Raw genomic sequence first — 21413 nt, 5'->3', positions numbered from 1 at the left:
TAAGTGAATTCAACCTTGGAGAGAGAAAAACTTCCGATGATCTAATAATCATAAACGCTTCTACATTGACTTAAAATAAACAAAAAATGGCTACTTGCATAAGTAAGCATTTATTGTATTTCTTTTGCCAAGGTGCAGCTTTCAGTCTACATAATATTCACTGTTCCCAGACCTGTACAGCAGAGGGAATCTGATCAACATGCTTGAAGCAGAAGTTTATATGCAGTTTAGGATGAGTAAAGTTGACTCACAGTACACAACCTTATAGGATGCTGAATGAGGCAAACAAGTCAGTCTTCATGTTTTTATTTTTATTGACGGCACAGTCTGTTCTGTAGAATAGAACACATCAGTCCCTGAACAGAAAAGTTTATTTCCTGCTTCACTAATCATGAACAACTTAGTCCCTGTGTTTTTGTTGAACTGGTATGCATTTCTTTTAAAAAAAAAGTACGCATGAATACATGTGTTGCATACATTTACAATGTAGTAATAGCCCTCTGTCTGAGGTCAGCAGAAACTGAAGAGAAATCAACATCCTGTACACAAATATATGGCCCTTCAGCAGATTAGTGTTTGTCATAACTTACATTCAGATGATTCAGTGGACACACAGAAAAGCAAGCACACCCACACACACACACCAGCTCCTCGTTTCTTCAGTCTTAGCACTTGGTATCATAAATACTGTAAAATGTGCCTTTCCAACTGTTGGGAAGTTATTGGGCAGCGTTGGACAATGTGCCATAGAAATGTTTCTATGAAGTAATTTTAATAGCGCCAGTGAAATGTTAAACATCGATTCAAAATGTCAGTGCGACCGTTAAAAATATAAATACAATCTGCAAAAGTCCCTTAACATGTACAATGGACATTCAGTAATATGCGTGCTTCTAATAATCCAAGTTTAATAAATATAATTTATAATCTCCCACTCATTAACATTGCTAGTTTAACTCCTTAATTATTAAGGATTTCAGCAGATCACTGCCAGCATCAGAGCCACACAGTTTCAAAAATCCATTCACTGACTCGACAGTGGCCCAATCCCAATGTTTCCCTTCAGACTAAACTGATACCTGATCAGCATAATATCCATCACATTTCAATAATGAAACTCATAAAATAGTGTAATGAGAATTGCAGTGAGTACGCTAGATGTTTGGGCATCCCGAGGGTGGACACTGGAACTGGGTCAGTGATAAAAAAAACTTCCCTTTAGCAAGCAGTATCTCGCACCACAAAACCAACATTCAGATATTTCAAGTCACTCCATTTACAGTTACATTCAGAAACAAATGTGTTTTATATTGCTCATTTTTTAAACCCACGTGCTTGATTTTGACAAAACAAATGACAAGCTGTCAGTATGTATGCATGTGATCCAGGTTAAAGGAAACATGGGGGGGAAGTGAATCCGACGCAAATGTGTGTTCGTCACAGTGCTTACCAGGCGTGTGTTTACCAGCGAGTGTTTGTAGCTGTACCTGTTAATGCTGTCTGCATTACTGTGTATGTGCTACATGTCCCTGTGGATGAGAACATCGACTCAAACCCATTAGAAGATGAAAACAAAAGGCCAAAAAATAAAAGCATCCTCATTAACTCTCTCTACTGCATTCCAATCATAAAGGTATCAAATTGTACAATGACATACAGTATGATTTTAGGCACGTAAGAATAGATCACACATTAAAGCCCCAATCTGGATTAATCGTATACATATATTAAGCGGGAGAAAAAAAGAGTTGCTGGTAGAAAACGATCTCTAGTGCCGATACCTCTACATGTGACAATATATCTTCCATTTTATTCCAGTGCAATTAAGGGTTTAAAAATGTCACCTCGGCTCGAATATAAGATGACAATGGTTTGCATCAAGGGAGGGAATTTAACCGTATACAGCAAAGCCTCTTCCCAATGGTAGAGAGGGTTTTTTTTTCTCTTCCTGGTTTGATTTAGCATTAGCTTCAAGCTCGAAATTGTAGACTGACTCCAAAAATAACCATTTGCACTTTTTCAAATATGTTTTCAAAGAGTACAGACAAGATGCTTTCAATAGATTTTGGATTTTCAGTGTACAAACTTGCTAGCATCCCAACATGATGACACAGGACTTTTTTTAAAGTGCAGTAACAGTAACATCTGCTCAGTGAATGTGTCGTCCTGAAATATACATCTCACCACTTCCTCATAACTGATGTTATATTCTGGCCAGTACATTACATTTTAAATGAATATAATTTTTTCTAAATTATACTCAATCAGGTTGAATATGAAAATGAGAAGCTGTGAAGTACTTTCACCAGATTGGGTCTTTAATAATATACCTTGTATGACAGTATATTGCATGTACAACATAAATGGAGTACAATGGACCCAGAGGAAGGCAACACAGCATTAGGAGTCTGCTCTGACAGTTTGTGAGTAGAACACAGTGTTACAGTGTCAGACACGGCAGCATCTCATTTCACGTCTACTGATTGTAAATAAATGAGTCGGAGTTTGGACTGGTTAGGAGTACAGATGAGTGTTTGAGGACTGCTCTGTTCATCACACTACCTTCAGGATGTCTACAGTCATGTAGGGGTATTTGGCTTTGCAATGTTGTACGCGTGCACATAAAATGCTCGTCTCAGTGTGTGAGTGGACACACTGAGCGCTTCCCTTTATGTCCCACTGTAATCGTCACCGGGTTGGTCGTTCCCTATTAACTGCCACAGCCCGTCGTTGGGCCGGGCGTGTCTCTGCTTTAAAGTCTGCATTGTGACTGTTTCCACTTCCTGTAGAGTCTGTGGTGTGTGTTTTGCCTGTGTGTAATTGGTTTCCTGTGTGGACAGTGTGTGTGGGGTTTGCATCTTATGTGGTAGGACTATTTCTGCGTTCGGGGGGCCTCCTGGGTCCTTCATCGCCATACTGGCCCCCACCATGGCCGGATAGCTTCGATTCCTCCTCAGCCCAGCGTTCAGTCCTGGAAGCCCCCCCCCGCCCAGTGCACTGTTCCCCAGTCCAGTTGGACCAAAGGGGGCTAGCAAAGTACTCCCAGATGAAGCAGAAGCAGCATGATGGGGGAGCGTGCGGAAGCGTTTCAGTTTGTCCACAAGTCGCAGGTTCAGCTTCTCCGATTGGCTCTCATCATCTGTGTCCCCTGCTCGCTCCCTCTCCGCCTCCCCCAGTACCTCCCTCAGAATGGTGCGAGCTGGCTTTGAAGCGAGGAAGGTGTCGAAAAACGGCGGGTCCTCAGTGGAAGGGCTGAACTGAAAAATTGGCCGGGTGTTGGTAGAAGAGGCAGATTTGGAGCGAGGGGAGTTGGGCGGGGTGGAGGGCTGCAGGAGGAGGGAGTCCGGGCGTTTCAACACTCGCCTGCGTTCCGGCTCGGGAGAATCGGCGATACTCCGTGTTTGTGCTCCTCTCACCGGTGTCGAAGCGCCGCTGGTGTCCAAACCCCGGTCCCAGCTGCACGGGTCGTACACTGAGGCGGAGATCCCATGCTCCAGCAGGAGGTGCACCAGGCCCAGGGACGTGCTGGTGGTCTTGGTGGAGTCTCGGAGGTTGGTGGAAGACTCGGCTAGTGAGAGGGATAGGGAGAGGCGGCGTGGGGTGCAGCAGGGGGTGTAGGAAGGTGTATGTGGTGTAGAGGAGGTGGTGGTGGTAGGGGTGCTGATATAAGCACTGCTCTGACAGGAAGACAGAGCTGAGCTGAAGATGGAAGAGTGAGGGAAGAGAAGGGGGAGGAAGGAGAGGTGGAACAGGCAGGTGTGCATGGAGAGCGGGTGATGGGACATAAACATGAACAGACATGAATTAATAAGTATTAACACTCGACTTTTAGTAACAACTAAGACTCATTAATAATTAAGTCATGCAGGAATCAACACTGTACAGGCAGCTGAGGTGTGTAGCTCAGTTCAGGCCGCATCAGTCCAAGGTATCTGTTGGCCCCGATGTCTTTTCAAATGACTACCAAAGTCCGGAGCATTAAGGCTTGCACACACATGAGATTCTTCACGGCACAATAAGTTAATTATAAGCATAGCTACACCGGAAAAGATCAGAAAGAAATCCACTTAATCCTGCAAATAGATCTGACTCATCGGGCATCTCATGACCTTTATATGGACCTTTGGTCACATGTGTAAAGTGGCCATTTACAAGGAGGATCATTACCCCTCCAGCACCAGGCAATCCCTGAGGCCAGCTATGAATTACTCTACCCACTCCAAACTTGTTACCCACCCTCCAAAAGACTACAGCAAAGTGACGTGAGGACACCTGAGCCATGAATAAAGAGGCTAGATGTGGTTAAACGCTCTCATAGCTAGGGTGTGGATCTCTGACATCAGGTTATTATCAGAGCATCCACGCTCAAACGCTGACACAGTTAGATATAATCAGTGGTTGGAGTCCTAGCATTGTGTCAAAAGCCATTAGGAAAATATTGAGAGGTAGCATTAGAGGCTATCTGAATGTAGGTGTAAAGTTAGGACGAGCTGTTATTGTGGTTTACACACACACATTCTTAGGAATGCACTCCCATGCATTGCCTCACCCATGTACACCTGAGTGGGTGCACTCAATGGGTCTGCTCTACGCCGGGCATGACAACCACATCATACAACTCCACTTCATCTTCCTCATCACATGACCTGCCAAGGCCAATCAGACAGCAGGGACACAAAGTATGAAGTCAGCCAGGTGCTGAGGCATCAGTTTCCCTGCCTCAAAATCTATCAGAGGGGAACAAGAGGGGGTTCGCTCCTTGGATGAGAGGCGGCTATTTGATTTACAGTAGAAGTGGAGACTGTTCAAGAAGCCCTGTGAGGCAAGTGGGAGAAAAGATGAACTCTGGGTGATCCATTCCCTGAGGGTGATCTGAATTGCTTTCTCTAAGACACTCAGGTTTTCCAGAAAAATCTTTCTGAAGTTTTCTTTCATCTATTTCAGGATTATTATTCCATCTAAAAGGGTGTTATTGTAATTCTCATTTTGGCCTCAAGAGACAGTAGTGCACAACTTACTTACACAACTTTCTAAATTGGACTAAATTGATTTGTGTTTTCTTCCAGGTGAGTATTATTGTTTACCTGTAAACATGTTATATTAATGTCATGTCTTTTTGGCGAGACATTTTAATTTAATTGGTTCTTATCTGCCATTAGGAAAAACACATCAATAAGCATAGAGCAGTAACTTGACTTTTAGATTTTTCTCCTGGCTTTTTAAAATGTTTTCACCTGATTCACAGATGTAGGAGCTATGAAATATTCTTCTTCTTATGGCACCAGTTCTCAGCTCATCAGCACATGACAGGAAACATTCATATCAGACCTAGAAAAGGGATCTCCAGATTGATTCCTCACTTGTGGTCTCTTTACCTCTCTGGGCTTCCGTAGCTAACCTTGTCAGACATATACCGGTTACTACAGTTGGATGCCATTATTTTCTACTGAATGCTTCCTTTTACATCAGACGTAGCAGCAGCTCCTTCTCTTTATGGGCTATTTGGTAAAACATTAATGCAATAAATGACTACAGGTAGAAACATTTTCTACCCTCATCATTTGTCTATAACAGCACACTAAATTCATATAAACAAACAAAGGACTAAACAGTAATAAAAAAGGTCTGCAATTGAAGATATTTACCTTTGGGATACAGAGGTCAGCTGATCAGAGGGGTGGAGAATCCTGCAGGTGGTGTAGGTGTATGTAGAGCTAGTATGGGAGATACACTTCCCTGGGAAGTTTACTAGAGGAGAGGGGAGGGGAGGAGAACAGGAGGAGGCCGTTAGTACTGAGACAAAGGGTACCAAGCATCGCTGCAAATATACTGTACATAGAGTGGAGAAAATATAGATAATGATTATAGTAGGAGCCCCAAGCAAAAAGCACCAGCATTTACGGGACGAATGATTGAAAGCAAGAAAAACTGTAACTTTTTGTACACTTTGAGGCAGAATTCTTATTAAAATAAAAAAGGCAATGTGTAATCACTATCCCCTTGAGAGAAAGCTACACTGTTACACACACATTTTTATAGATGTTTCTTATTTCATTTTTAGTGATGTCATTTGTGATTTTGGAAATATTGTTTAGTTCTGTGGTTAATCCTAAAATTGTAGGACTAAATGTTCAGCAGGTATGCGCCCCATCAAAATTCATGTCCGAAGGTGACATACCATTCACCGGAGCTTCAGGTCAGCTCTAATATAAACCCACCGTGGGTGTCATGTGGTCATGTGACTTGGACAGCTGCACTAATAACACCTGATATACACCTACGTGCTCACATACTGGAGCCAAGCCATGGTATTTCTGGGCGTGCGTGTTTGTGTGGTGCTCTAGTGTTTTAGTGTCGACTGCTAGAAGACATTAAATAAGCACTAAATTCTAAAAATTACACCTAAACAATAAAACACTATTAGATTGTATTTATAAAAAGCGAAAGACACCATATGAAGTGGCCAAGTTGATGAAGAGGATGGTTATGGGCAAAGAGTAAAAAAAAAATTGTGATTGGTTGGAAAAAGCATATGTGGCAGCTAAAGAAGGTTTGAAATGAGAGGAAGAATATGAGGAGTTTAATTAATAAACAAAAAACATGTACTCTGTCCTGATGGGGTTTGATGGCTGCACACACAAGGACTGCCAGTGGGATGGGTGGGGGTTCGTGAGCATGAGCGTGCAGGTAGGGACGTCACATGGGGGTTGTGAGATGTCCGGTGAATACATCCCCAATCCCTTCCCCTCCCCCACCTCCCCTCTATCCCTATGCTCCAGGGTTACAAGGGTGGGTGCAGTGACCTCAGGTAAGTGCTCCCTCACCAGGCAGACGGTCAACTGGGGCGGCCTGTTGGGCCTGGAGCTCCTTAAGATCCACATGCCCATTCATCTCTGAAGAAGAGGGGAGAGGGGAAGAAGAGGAGCAGGAGAAGGGAAGGGGCGTGTCTGCAACATGTCCATCTTTTATGTGAATGGCTTCTCGAGTCCTGCACATGTCTCCCCGCAATGTTTCTGATTGGCTATTCTCATCATTGTCTTCAGTTTTGTTACAGCAGACGGGGGGAGAAGAGGTACAGCGCAGCATGTCCATGGGAGCCGAACTCTCGCCAGACAAGACAGAGAAGGAGTCACATGACACTTCGTCCTCCTCTGGTTGGTCCAGCTGCCAGCCCTCTTCCTGTTCATCCTGCTCTAAAGTGCGGAAGCCCTTTGTGACCACACCGGGCCGATGATCCAGCAAAGCGCCCATGTGGGGTTGAGCCAACTGCTGCCAGGCATGGAGAGTCGCAGAGCCTGGGGAGAACAAGGTCAGAGCAAAGCAAATAATGTTATAGAATTATATCTATCCAGTAATGCTCATCAGAATGATAAATTCTCTCCATACGGGGCAGTGTTGGGTTTAATTACAAGATCTGATTCAAATGTTATTTCAAGTTCCATCCTAGCAAAGAACTTTTATCTTAGGTTAAATGTTATCTAACAATCTGTATTTTGTTATGAATACTACACAACTACAGTCTTTATAATCCTTCACTGAACTTAAAACGACTATCCAACCTAAATTAGATCAGCTTCACATTTTATAAGAGTATCAGATTCCTTCAGTAAATGTTATTTCTATGTTTAAATGTGTACACATGTTCTCCAGCTGTCTCCTGGCAGACGTCCTGCATATTACCCATAGCCACACATTCCATGTCACATACACGTGTACTCAGACAGGAAAAGGCATTTATTAAACTCTCTGCACCTAGGCACATTTGTCTCATTTCAAGTCCAATGAATGCTTGTTTTATCTCGCAAAGGGGAAGGTTGCGTGAGAAATGTCAGTACACAAACAAACAAAATAAGAGTAGCCCAAAAAGGAGGAGGAAAAAGGGAAAGGTGAGAAAATTAGTAAGATTTTATTCAAGAAATCAAAGAAAACACACAAGTTGAACAAAAAGGATGTAAAGTGCAAAAACAAGACAAAACCAAAGTGAGGAAAAGGAGTGAAAAAGATGAAAAGTACATACAGTAGTACGGCACAAATATAGCAGGATGGCTGTTAAAATAGCTGTCTCCATTCTTGTTTAATTTCTGTTCATCTGACAGCATAATTACTATGTATTATTTTAGTATGAAGGCAGAACACTGACAAAGAAAAAAGAAACATAAAAATCTGAGAAAGCCTTTCAACCTACCATCATTAGACTTGAAATTAAACATTGTGTTTAGTTGACTCTTCTTCTGCCCTGCACAACATTTACCTGTCACAGCGTTACCATGCACCATGAGTGCTGTGACAGAGTTTGAAAACTAGGTGGTGCCAGTTAACAGAAAGCACCTCTATAACTGCACTTCTCACAGTCTTTTAGTGGACAAAATGTTTAAAGTGATAAACGTTTTACGGCAAAACAATATTGAAATTATTATGGCTGTTTGACCAACTAAATAATATTAGATAATGAGTACTTAAGGTACAATTCCCCCCCATATTCTATCATTGCATTATTGTCCATAACCATTACAGTATGAAAAAAAAAAAAAAGCCATTTAAAGTACAACATCCTACCTCAATGCAAAAACAGTAAATACCCCTTTATGTTGTGCTATACATTTTTAAATATCTAGAAGACCTGCTTTGAAAAAGATAAACAGCACAAGTCTGTGTGTAAAATATAAAGCGGCGTTAATGGCTTGTGGAAGGTGAAGGTGTGTTATGGATGGGTTATAGGGGAGGAGGTGGGGGTGCCGATACAGCACAAATGTATTATTTCTCGTAGTCTACATTTCAAACCAGCAGCGTGGCTGTGTGTGTCTGAAGTAAAAGGAGTGCTGGAGATTTAAAGGGCCCTCCTGTGGATCCAGCACCTCTAGCAGGCCTGTGACTAAGGCTAGTGGAGCTACGACGGGGGGCCGCAGGATGCTCAGGTCCGACAAACTGGAGCTCCTCTGCTGGCCCTTAAGGTCCTCAGAGGCTCTCACAAAGATTTGAGACTGACTGCTGCGTTGAAAACTAAGATACTGATCCTGCTGCTGGCTCTGAAGGGACGGGCTCTGGCTAGTGTGTAGGAACCTGTTTATATTGTGTGCTAGGCTCAGTTTCTGACTCTGCTGAGGGTTATCAACATGTTCCTTTTCTTTTGGTGGGGGGTTCTGATTTTGACTCTCTTTTTCCTTGTGTGGAGGATCGGGGGACTTGTGGCTCTCAGAGGAATAATCACCTTCTAGCGGCTTTACAATCTGCAGCTTATCCGGCAGGTAGGACCTGGCTGTGAAAGAGTACCCTGACCAGACGCTTCCGAAGGAGGGATGTGAGCACATCGACAGCAGGCTGTCTGTGGGCGTTCCCGGGCCCCCGCTGCTCCCCTCGCCCCCCTTTTCTTCATCTTTGGCCAGGTAGGCCAGCTTTCTCTCCCTCTCATCCTCAAAGAAGCGTTTCTCTGAGAGGTAGTTGTCGCGGCGGAGGGACAGACGTCGCAGGGCTGCCTCCAGGTCCCTGCCGCCCGGCGTCCCTGGGGTTCCAGGGGGGCGCTTGTTAGAGTCCTCAGACCTGGGGAGGAGAATGTAGTTTACAGTGTTGAGTTTTTGTGATGATTTCTAACATCAGGATCTCGGTTTTGTTAGTCACCTGTTGTTCGAGATTATATTTAAAATGAAGGAGCTGCTGAGGATTGAAGTCTGAAACTTACGCGGCAAACGGATATAGAAACTCTAACATTACCTATAGAAACACTTAGAAATGTTTCCAATAAACTAAGAAAAAAAAATGCCAAAGAAAAGTACGTCAGGTAAAGTGGAAAAACCTTTAAAAACCTCCAAGAAACAAAGAGGAGTGGATCTGTCCGTACCCGTCATCCGGACCCTCCATGATGCTGCCTGTCCTGTTGTCCAGGATGATCCCACTCCCGGTGTCGTTACCATATAAGGAGTTGCAGGGAGGGGTGCCCACCCTGCTTGAGCGCCCTGAGGTAAGGCATGAGGTCCGATTGGAGCCGGGAATGTTGAGGGAGGAGGCAAGGGATGAACGCTGCTGACGCATCAGGTTCAGATTCTTCACCGTCTGGAACACTCGCTTTGGTTGCATTCTGTAGGAACATGATCACATACATAGTACATTTAGAGGTAAATAATCCAAACTGAAGTCTTGTTATGTTTCCATAAGCATATGTTTCAATAAGTAAACCTATAAAATGTTCCTTAAATGGCAGACCTCTGCTCTTCTACATCCGGATCATCATTCTGGAGCTCCTTCCTCATGGTGCCCTCTATTTCTGCTGCAAGAGAGTCCTGCAGAAGACAGGGTAAATGATTTTGTAGCAACTGAGAGCATGGTGCTGTGATACTGACGGACGTGTTAATGAGTGTCAGCTCACCATGGGGAACAGACCCAGAGAATGGAAACGCCTCGTTGTGCTGAGCGGTAGAGTTTTATTTCTCAGGTTCTTCAGCTCCTCCTGAGCCTCGTGAAGCATCTCCATGCACTCTGCATACTTATCCTGTAACTCTAGCAGCTGGAGGAAGGGGGAGGGAATTATGAAAAAAATTACACAATTCGAATTGACTGGGCTAAATTTCATCATGGATGAAATTGCACTTAGTAATATAGGTTTTGTACCTGGAGTTTTGGTATATAGAGGTCTGAAATGTGCGCAAATAACTATTTCATACTGGATGTATCCCGTGTTGTGCTCCTTTCTTAATTCATGGTTTTATTTATGGCGTTGGTGGCTGGCAAGTTGATGATTGCCTTACCTCAGCAGTGAGTTGTCGCTGGGCATCTTTGGCTGCACCTAAGTGCTGAGTCAGCTCCTCGTTCTCCACTGCATACTACAATCAGGATATACAAAAAACATGCAATGTATTCTGCCTCTGCTTTATAAAACTGCAAGCATATAAATACAACAAAACATAATCAAGCAATGTTTGTATAGTCTACACATATTAACGGAAGATATTTAACATCATCAGTATGAAAGATGTCATTTTTTTCTTACCATCTTGGCCTTCCTCTGGAGGTCTACTATCTGAGAGAGGAGGTGTGTGATCTCCTCCTGCTGTCTGGAGGCGTCCTCTGTCTTTCTGGCCAGATCATCAGCCAGAGAGGAAATCTGCACGTTGGCATCACCTGGAAACATCACATACATTTAAAATAAAAATATCCATATTACATAACGCAAGTTTAGTCAGACCAATACTCACGTAGTTCTTTGACACAGTCATTGACAAGCTGCAGCTCTTTCTCCTCATAAGAGATTGTTTCTGTCTCCAAATGACTTGCCTGAAACAACAAAAAGGAAATTAAGTATCAGACATCACACAGTGGACATAAATGATCAGCCTAGTAACACATTTCAAGAGCTTGTAGTCGGGTGTACCTCAGATCGCAATGATTTGTTTTCCTCCTCCAAATCTTTAAGTTTCTTCTGCAAGGAGTCCAGGGGGAAAAAAATTGGAGTTGACACATTGTTTTCACTGGGACGCACACTGTAAAAACACACACAAACATACATGAGAGAGAGAGAAATGTGATGCAGAATCCATCCTGCAATTCTACAGAAAATGTGAAATGTCCATATATTATATAACACATCATTTATCACATTTGTCTTCACAAAAAGACTGAATTCCCATACACAACCGCACTGCATACTGTTCTAAAGGAGTGGTGTATGAAAGGAGACTCACGGTGTGGAGGTGGTTGACTCCCCCTCACTTTCCTCGGCTGCGCTGGTGTAGAACTGTAACAGCTCATCTTTCATGGACAGGTCGTGACGCAGCTGAGACACCTATATGTGTACGGAGACAGAGAACAATAGAGATGAATCTGATGTTGCACTGCTCTGAACTCATAGAGACCATAACAAAGCTCCAACCCCTGTAAGGCGGTATAAAACTGACAGTGACAAATGCGTACCTCCTCTCGTATGTGCTCTACTTGCTCCTCCAGCAGCTCATTCCTCTCACTGAGGGTTTTGTTTTTCTTCAGCAGCGACTGTCCGATGCGAGCCGCTAACTCCAAGTCGCGTTCTTTCTGCACCGAGATAAGAGTTTCGTTTAGCGTTCTCAGGTCAAAACACGACATCTTAATAAAATATATGTTTAACCACTCCAATAACTATTCCGATTGAATGCTTGCAGTGTGCATTCGTCCTACTGGTACAAACTAAGGCAATACAGTAGAAGTAATTACAATAATACCTCAACATGGTGAAATTAAGAAGTAAACAGCAGAGGTTAGAAACAAAACAAGGTGTCCACACAATACTCATGACAATCAAAATTTCTTGAACCCTTAAATGGTTTCTGTTGTCTGAGAGATACAGTCATCTGACAGGCTCTGCGCATGTTCAAAATGGGTTTAATATTGGCGTAACATGGGTGTAATAGCGGTCTACTAAGTGTAATATGGGTGTATTCATGTGTAATAGTGTTAAATTGGTGTAATGTAAAAATAGCAATCAATTATTCTCCAAAATATGTTTATGTGATTACCCCTTTGAAGGTTAAAATCCTCAACACCGAACTACAGTATAATTAAAGCTTATTATAAATGTGTACAAAGACTGCCAGGCACTCCTGTTTCTTGGAATGTCTGGTTGCGATCAATAACAATCACCATGGCAACATAGAAGTACACAACTGTTTAGAACACAAGGATTATTAATTAGTGTACAGTTACAAAAGTCTGCATAGTGAATGTTAATGCTTTCTGAACCAAAGTAGTTAACTTCTCACAGCAGTGCAGGTCAGTACCGTGATCTCTCTCAGGGTCCGTTTGTTGATGATGCAAAATCTCTGAATACCATGTTTAGGTAATGGCTGGCTCGCTGGCTTTTGAATTTCATAGATCATTTAACAATGACAGCATTCTGTTTCCACATTTTTCATTAATGCAGATAAAGCCGTCTGAGCTCCTTACCAGCAGCTGATGTGGATTACTTAGATTTGAATATCAGCTGCTGCCAGCAGCTATTTTATGATGCCATGAAGCTCATAAAGCTACTTATGATCAAACCACATACTATACAGCAGTAACAACATTTAAGTCTGCGTGCACCGCACTCCTTTGTGTTTGTTTCAGCTTGAACTGATCTCACCTCTTCCAGCAGTCGAGTGACAGCATCAATGTCACTGTAGGTCTTCGTCATCTGGCCCACTCTGTCAGCACACAGCACTGCACACAAGGAAAGACAAGGGCATATAAAGGCTCAATACAAAACTCCCCAAAGGTAACTGAATAGTTGATGGACTCAATAATAAACTACTATGTATGTAAAATGTGTGACCTCACCACATTCATCCCAGATTTCATGGTTTCTCAGCTGCATCTTTAGCTCCTCGTTACAATGTTTTAGACTATACTCCCCATGTTGGAACACACCCCAGATGTGTTTAAGTTTTATAAAGCAGGTGACAGAAAAAACCCTGTAGTGGCATATGATGTGTTACTGCTTCATGCTTCATTCTTTAAAATGATGGATCTTTTTTTAAATAATGAAACTAAAGTAGTCTTCATATAGACACCACTTTACTAGAATAAGGTACACCTACCTCAAGCTAATGCAGTCTAACGCAGCAGCCATTCAAAACAACCCTATCTTTATTAAATTCCGAATGTTAGTTTTTTCTTTTAACTGTTTTACAGATGTTGATACGATGGTTGTATTGCGTTATGGATGCGTTTCCAATATTTACTCTTCCGTGTTTGATAAAAAGGGTCAACTGAGGACTGAATTCACATTACCCAGCTCAAGATAACTCAAGATTCTGCTAACACGCAATTCTGCTACGTGACAGATAACATACTGTAGTTTAAATGATTGAGAAATAAACAGCCCCCCCTGGTGCCATGCTATCCATATTTATTGTTCCTAAGAAGTATACGCCCATAATGATATACCTTTCCTCCACTATTCATACCCCCTGGATTCAGAAAAGATAACTGACTTAATGTGAAGACAAACCACACGTACACAAGCACGGTCATTATCAACTCCTCCCCTTGATACAAAGCTCAGACTTTAAATGAATCATTTAACGATCCATAAAGGGAGATTATTTACCTCAGAAGTCAACATTAAAACAGGGTGTTGTTGATAGTCACACATAACTGTATGTCTCTTTTTGTGGCAAAATATCGATGAAGGGGAATTCTGAGGAAAAACACTAAACTAAATCCTCATCCCAAGAGTGACTTATTTAATTGGTCTATTAGATAATGTGGATTGAGTTGTTCTAGGTTACATTCTGGGTTGGGATATTTATTTTTGTTTCTTTAGTCACTTTTAACGCAGTCAGTTGGAGAGAGTGTATCGTCCAACATCACATGATGTGTCATACCAGGAAGCACAGCCAGATAATATGATCCACCCGTTTTCACAGATATAATAATTAACTTCAGTTTAGAAGGACCAATGTTATATCAGGCTACACAGTGGAGCTAATTCCGAGGCCTGGAATGTAAAACAGCGTCAGCTAATGCAAACAAGAGATTTTCATATCCTCTTTCATCACAGGCAGTGCACTGTATGGCAGCTCGACACAAGGCCTCAGTCGACTATGCTTTAGTTACAGATATTTTCCATCATTATCATCCATTATTTAATAAGCTTCTATTCCACACAGACAAGGTCCAATGAGCTGTATGACACAGAGGCATTTGTTTCATTAAATAAGGGCACCTCATGCATTTTTTCCCCTTAAATACCGACAGGATTTGAACAATTTCCCGTCTAAACCCAACACACTCAAACATACTTAGGGGTGCTAAAGAAGAACTACTTAAACAAGAGTCTACACTAATCATCTGCAGCCAAGCTAGGTCTGAGAGGCTGAACCTAAACGCATTTATACTTGCTAATGCTAAGATTAGCATGCTAAAATTCAGCTTTTTAACTGCACAAAACTGCAAAACTCTTTTGTTTTGTAAGTATTTCATTAAGATACAGACAAGGTAAATACATACAGACAAGTATAAAAACATCCACATGTATAAGCTTCTGTCCTGGGTAATTTGTTAGAGGGCCATATAGTGTTACCAAGGGAACAAGCAGGCATGGGAAACAACAACCAGGAAACATACTTATGTGAACATGCACACACGTACACAAAGAAATGCACTGATAAAAGATCTCTTTGTTTTTGACCTAATGAAATCAAACACTTGATAACACAGGGTGCAGCCTGTTTACCTGTCACACTGTGCATGTGCGAGTGCACTCTTTCTATACATCACCCCGCTACTTTATTTTTTATTTCCATCATAACGCCACCAAGTTAGATTAATAAGAGGGAGCAACTAAAAATAATAAACATTTAAGCTGGCATGCTAATATAGAGAGCCTTTACAATGACGGTGGACGTCTCCTGTCTACTTGTTGCTGTGTACAGATGCAGGTTAAAGGAAGCAGAGTTACTGATATCAGAGCAGGTCGAGTAGAAACAGCGATTAGCTATGATCCTCAGCAAACTGCTACTTATGAGTTCCTGCTATACTATTTTGTTCGTTTCATTTTATTTACTTATTTATTCCACTGTGGTCATAAATGGGCAGGTGAAAAGGACAAGACAACAGGTTAGAGGAGGCCAATGTCACCTGGATAGCATTAAAGGAAATGTAACTTAATATTGGAACGTGATCTGGGTGCTTTCTTGGTGTTTTATACGCAGAGCAGGTAACTTAAGATACAGCCAATCTCTTGCTCCATCTCTCCCTCCCTTTGTTATTTTTTCCAGGAATGTTAAAGGAGGGGAAAACTGTTTGGTTTCAGTCAACAGTTCCAAATGATGTCCCAACAAGTGTAATGTGTGAGTTGAAATGTAATTAAAGCTCAATAAAAGAGCCATGAGCAAAGCCAGGAGCCAGACGTCTACAGTTTGGCTCCATCAGCCCCCATGTTGCTACTGGGCAACAGACAACACACAGGTTCAAGGCCAACAAACAAACACCAGGACAACGGACGGTTAGAAGCCCCTGTTATTCTAAATCAATGCCCAAAACACAGCCAATGTTAAAATGTAATATAAAATATACCTCTTAGTGTTCCTTATCAGACTCGGATTGAACTTTTCTTCATGGCCAATATAAAACATGTTGGTGCCTCATATACATGTCATGTATCTGACCCCGATACTTTATGATTATGTAGTTTTTAATTTCAGGTCACCAGATGACTAAGAAGTCTTGCAGCTGTCTTCCTCATGAAGTCTGTATAGAGTATAAATTCCCAAAGGGATTATGCACAAGTGAAAACACGTTAATATAATGTAAGAAGCTTTGAGCATTATTTAACAGATTTACAATATATCATGATGCCAATGCAATTACAGCTGGAAAGAAAACAGCCCAACCCATATTTGAACATGTCAAATCAGACCAACATGAACATTAGGGACTGCACCAGCAAGATCAAGCCATCACCCATAGGAGACAAAACTCTGAAGGGTTACACAAGCATATTAATCTTCTTCAAGACCCTCATAGCTTCAGGACTAATCAATACTGAGGACTCAGGTAGCAAGCAAACCAGCAAGAACAACTCAAAAAAGACTACCTTCAAACAGAACCTGTTGCTCTTCATCCATCTCCTCTTCCTCCTGCTCTGTGCTCTCCTCACCGGGATGACACACATACTCCTCCACCTCTTCTTCTTCTTGTTCTCCTTCTTCCTCCAGCTCAGTGCTTTCATGACTAGGTAGACTAACATATTCCTCGTCCTCCTCTGGCTGCTGGGAGTACTCCATCCTCCCCTCTGGCACTGAGGCTATCCTCTAAACCGCAGAGCCTGCAGGTGTGCCGCCATGGCTCCTACCTGTTCTGTGTTCACTTCAGGGTGTTTCTACTGCTCCAAGCAATACCTAATCTGTGTGTGCCAAGGACAACAGCAGGTGTGTATACAGTAGCCACTGTACATGACTGCCAACGTATGTCTGTGTATGTCTGTCAAGTACCACATCATGTCTGCTGACTGACTTTCTAAAAGTGTGTGTTTCATTTGTTCCCAGAGTTAGCCCCATGAGACAACCTGATAACCTGACTCCTCCCCTTCTCCTCTGTGACTGGTCAGTGAACGGGCTGTTCCACTTTACCACAGACTGGGGGTGGACACAAACGTACTGTTTATAAAAATAATTTACTTTTTACAGTCAGAAAAGTAATTTTAACACAACACATGAGAGCTTTGACAGTAATCTGTGCTATTCATCTCTGACTTGCTCAACCTGTTAACTAAATGTAACCTGAAGTGGTTGAGGCTGGCACCAACAGAAGCAAATCCGGGTCTAGATAGAGAGACACCAGTTTCTCAGGTTGTCTTTAAAGCTAATAAAGGCAAGTCCTTTTACAGCACAATCCCCCCTCAAGTGAATCTGACTTGGTACGTTCCATTCAGCCTCTGTGGTGACAATAGTGCATAGCGAACAATAACAGACGTGCACCTGTTTCCAGGGCGTGCCAGTCACAGTGAAGCATTTATAGGTGAAAGTGTTGACACAAACCTAACCTGCCACTTGTGTCATAAGGTGAGAATCATTGAATAGTTTCAACTGGGCTGGAAGTTTGGTAAATGATCAAAAAAAATTAAGGGATATTCAAAACACATTTTAATATGCACCACACTGGGAAGTAATGCTAATGAACAAACATCTATAAAAAGGGACAGTTTAAGCATTTCCCCTCCTCCCAAACACTCATCAATAAGGATATCATGTGAAGGAGGAAGTGATAGCAAAACAACTCCTATTTTATTGGCATCCATGATTTATCATGTTATTAGTACCCATGTTTTCTTGGATTTACCAATTTTTTCACACATTTTTTTCTTCTCTTAGGTTATAGACAATATGATGTGTTTGAGTATTTTACTGTACATGTGTTTTGTCTTGAAATTCCAATAATTAAACAAATCTGTATAAATATAGGCTGTTAAACATGAGCACTGAAGACGAGAGAGACATTTGAGGGGGATCAGTAGCAGATGTTGTTACAGAGGCAATGTTCTGAGACAGTGAGTAGACACATCTTCATGCAACTACAGCCCTATAAATTCACTGCACACCTTGTGTACTGTACAAACTGGGGCTGATTTCACCCATCCACTCCATTCCCAAATTGGAATCATACAGGAAAGTGGATGCTGGGAAGGACTTTTAAATTATAACAAAATTATCAAACAAATCCAATTCAAAGACTACTGCCCTAAAACTGGCCCAGAAAGACAACCTTAAATGCAAGAGAAAACTAAACTGGGTAACATTGACCAGAATATGCCATGGCTTCAATAGGGGTTAATAAAAATGGAAGCTAAAGGAAGAATCCAATAGCAAACTTCCAAACCCGTCTATAAGCGTGTCCAATCTTTGAAAGTATGGAGCAAAAACTACTTTGGAAAATACAAAACTAGACCTTTTCTGACTTAAATTTCACAAGAAGAACTGAACAAATTAAAATGTATGTCAATTTGATGTGTCCACTTCTCTGCTCATGGGTCACTGCTCAAGTGTTAGAAATACTGTAATTGGTTTAGAAATCTGATGCCAGCTCACTGTCCTGCATGCTTGAGTAATTCCTTACAATGATCCTATGGAGACCATGACAAAGAAGCAGAGGACAAACAGCGCTTAACGCTTCTAGGAACTGTTTACACTATCCCATTGCTTTTCCGGTCACATTCACTCTTTACACTCCACTTGTTTCTCCCTTTCATGCACTCCTGCTTTTCACCACATTTCTTTGTTCAGTCTCTGTTGACAGACTGAGTTTGTACAGTAGTTTGGTAGCATTAATTGGACAAGTCCTTTACACTTATACCATTTAGACAGCTGGATGTATAAACCTGTTGAAATTAAGATATCCACCCAGCTAAAACAACAACTGTATGGCTCAACATCTCTTTACAGTCTTATTGGCAGAGAAACTGAAGCAAAATACAGCGGGACCTTTTTGAGTAAAAAGCAACAGAAAATCAAATCATTCTTCCAGTGAGGAATCTAGACTCCAAAAGCAAATGCAAACATGTGTGATGTAGGGGAAACAATTCCCATCTAAAATCTAATACTCATTTAAAGCTTGAATACGCACAAGCAATTTGGGATGGTTTCTCAAACCACATTAAGTACTGGCACACAAATCCATGCTTTGTTTCCCAGCTCCATTCTTGTTTCCTGTGATTATCCCTCAACCCTGTCACCCCGCTCCCTAGAGGAAGATTTTTGCCCTCTCCCAGCCCCTCTCTGTCCTCCTGGGTGCCCTCCATCCAAGGTGCCAAAGAGTATTTGGCAGGATGCTATTGACAAGTGTGGTTTAGAGCAGCATGCAAATCATTGAGCTAAATATAAGCTAACCTACTTCCGCATCGCCCCCATGCAAATCTCAGAATAACACAGAACCAGCTGCTTTCTATTTCTGCCTCTACGTTACACAAGCACCTTTATCAAAGAAACGGCATGTCCCTCGCTCATTCAGCAGAAATATCTCATTGTATAACCGATAGTGAGTGTAGCAGGACACATTTCAGCAAAGACTGGTAACCAAACATGTGTTAGCAGCTACGGCTAAATAACATTTCAGACATTTAATCTGCAAAGCTCACACGGGGTGGGGTGCTGACAGAGGCGTTCAAACTGTTATGTAAGGATCTCACAGAGCATCCCTGACACACATGCATAACATAGTGCACATAACAACTCTTAAATCACATAATCTCCCTTGAATCATTAAACCTTCACATTAGAGCACATATCAAAATATACAACTGTAAAATACACAAAAAATGCACCTTTGCTCAGCCAAATTGAGAACGATTATAGCAGGTTATATCTGAACTTATTTAATGGATTATGTAGATCATTAAGATATAGACTATAATAAAGCTGCCTTACAAGACAAGGGAGGAGAGGGCGACAAACGGAAGAGCCAGATGCAGCACCATCAGGCCTGTAATAAACCGACCACTGCTTTGACCTGCTATTAGTCACACATGTCACATGACCTGGTGCCATCAGCCCTCCTCATACCTCGACTGTGTGCGTGTCAATCTGTAGAATCATTATCCACAAAGGCTAAATACTGCTTTTAAAAGAAATGCAGGAACATTACAAACGTGCCTGTAACTTGACAGAAATCCACAATAAATATGTACATTTGTATGTGTTTTAGTTTTATTCATTTTGTTTTACCTATGTGTTTCTATTGCTAACTATGTTTTGTTACATTTGTAGGCTTTCTAACGTTTGTGTTTTTGGCCAGTTTCTCGCCACATTTGACAGACAGAGTGTAACAAAATATACAGACATTAACACAAGATGAAAACAGACGTTAAGGTTAAAATATGGATCTTTTTTGTGGGGGATTTTTCCGCCAATAATCAATCCTTATCAAATGGCATTTACATGTCATGTCAGGCTATTTCACTGCTCTCAATATCTCCCAACAAGCGTAACGTCCTTTTCTCTCAGCTACTTTGTCACTACTTTGACAATCTACCAACAGCCTCCCCCTTTAATACATTGTTCTCAACAAACAGCATCTGCCACCACTTCCCATACATCTCTTCAGCTCAGCTGGTATCTCTTTATCAGCAGCTGTGATACGCAGGCAGCTGACATCAGCATTATACCCATTCACTACATGCACAGAGGAATCAAAACTCACCACTCAAACCCTGCTCCAGCCACACTTCCTACACCTACAGCTAGTCATATGAGCGACTATTTTAGAAGCATCACTGACTCAGCGTCCACTGAGCACCTGTTACAACACCCACTGTATCCAGCAGACACTGCCCGCTGATATCTGCCGTGATATTTTATTTAGTCCTTAATGCACAAGGTCAAATTCTGTGTTCTCTCACATGTAGATGAAGACGAGTAGGAAGAAGTCAGTTTAATGCGACTCCACTAGGGGTTTATTTGTGAGGACAAGTAAAGGATTTGATCTTTTATGAGTTTAATCACTTTATAACCCACCGTTTCTATGTTGATGGGATAAATGTCTACCTATCACAAAGCTTGTTTAATATGAACTAATCCAGCTTGATCCTGGCACGATCTCTCTGCCTTAACGTCACTGTGGGTCAGCAGAGGACATGTTATACAATCTGGCCAGCGGTTATCAAACAACTCTACAACACAGACAGGTTATTATTAAAGCTTTCAATATATCAATGAACTTTAAATCCAAAATGATAAAGTCCAGGAGGTACTTTCTAACACTAAATCTGATTCAGTTTCTGTTATTATACATTACACATACGTGGAGATCTACATCTAATTGATTGTGCGGCTCACTCGAGTTTCTCGACAGCTTGTATCTTGTTTTGATATCTCAATGAGGTGATTCAGGTGAATTACCCTTATTGGGATATTCATGAATATCGACACGCGACTTGGGAAAGTTGTCTAGCTTACTTTCAAAGTAGGAAAATGTGA

General features: G+C 41.7%; 1 protein-coding gene across 6 annotated transcripts in view; it reads right to left on the bottom strand.

Annotated features, from left to right (window-relative positions):
• Nucleotides 1-290: 290 nt before the first annotated feature.
• trak1a (trafficking protein, kinesin binding 1a) overlaps nucleotides 291-21413 on the bottom strand; it is a 33177-nt gene continuing 12054 nt past the window's right edge. For 3 of the 6 annotated variants that reach the window (XM_063879084.1, XM_063879080.1, XM_063879082.1), the window contains 14 exons: nucleotides 13085-13161; nucleotides 11902-12018; nucleotides 11673-11773; nucleotides 11363-11471; nucleotides 11187-11265; nucleotides 10982-11112; nucleotides 10740-10814; nucleotides 10361-10498; nucleotides 10198-10274; nucleotides 9836-10072; nucleotides 9209-9537; nucleotides 6825-7295; nucleotides 5646-5748; nucleotides 291-3699 (listed from right to left, as the gene is read on the bottom strand). In XM_063879084.1, the coding sequence (XP_063735154.1) occupies nucleotides 2670-3699; nucleotides 5646-5748; nucleotides 6825-7295; nucleotides 9209-9537; nucleotides 9836-10072; nucleotides 10198-10274; nucleotides 10361-10498; nucleotides 10740-10814; nucleotides 10982-11112; nucleotides 11187-11265; nucleotides 11363-11471; nucleotides 11673-11773; nucleotides 11902-12018; nucleotides 13085-13135 (3048 nt within the window). In that variant the 5' untranslated portion in view covers nucleotides 13136-13161 and the 3' untranslated portion in view covers nucleotides 291-2669. Of the gene's footprint in view, nucleotides 4647-5645; nucleotides 5749-6824; nucleotides 7296-9208; nucleotides 9538-9835; nucleotides 10073-10197; nucleotides 10275-10360; nucleotides 10499-10739; nucleotides 10815-10981; nucleotides 11113-11186; nucleotides 11266-11362; nucleotides 11472-11672; nucleotides 11774-11901; nucleotides 12019-13084; nucleotides 13162-16020; nucleotides 16151-16540; nucleotides 16958-21413 lie in introns of those variants that run through there. The other 3 variants (XM_063879081.1, XM_063879083.1, XM_063879086.1) reach the window with 3 other exon arrangements.

Source organism: Eleginops maclovinus, chromosome 3 (genome assembly GCF_036324505.1).
Source record: "Eleginops maclovinus isolate JMC-PN-2008 ecotype Puerto Natales chromosome 3, JC_Emac_rtc_rv5, whole genome shotgun sequence".
In the NCBI taxonomy this organism is placed as follows: domain Eukaryota; kingdom Metazoa; phylum Chordata; class Actinopteri; order Perciformes; family Eleginopidae; genus Eleginops; species Eleginops maclovinus.
The sequence above is the reverse complement of the archived record's forward strand: the minus strand, read 5'-3'. Positions and strand labels throughout refer to the sequence as shown.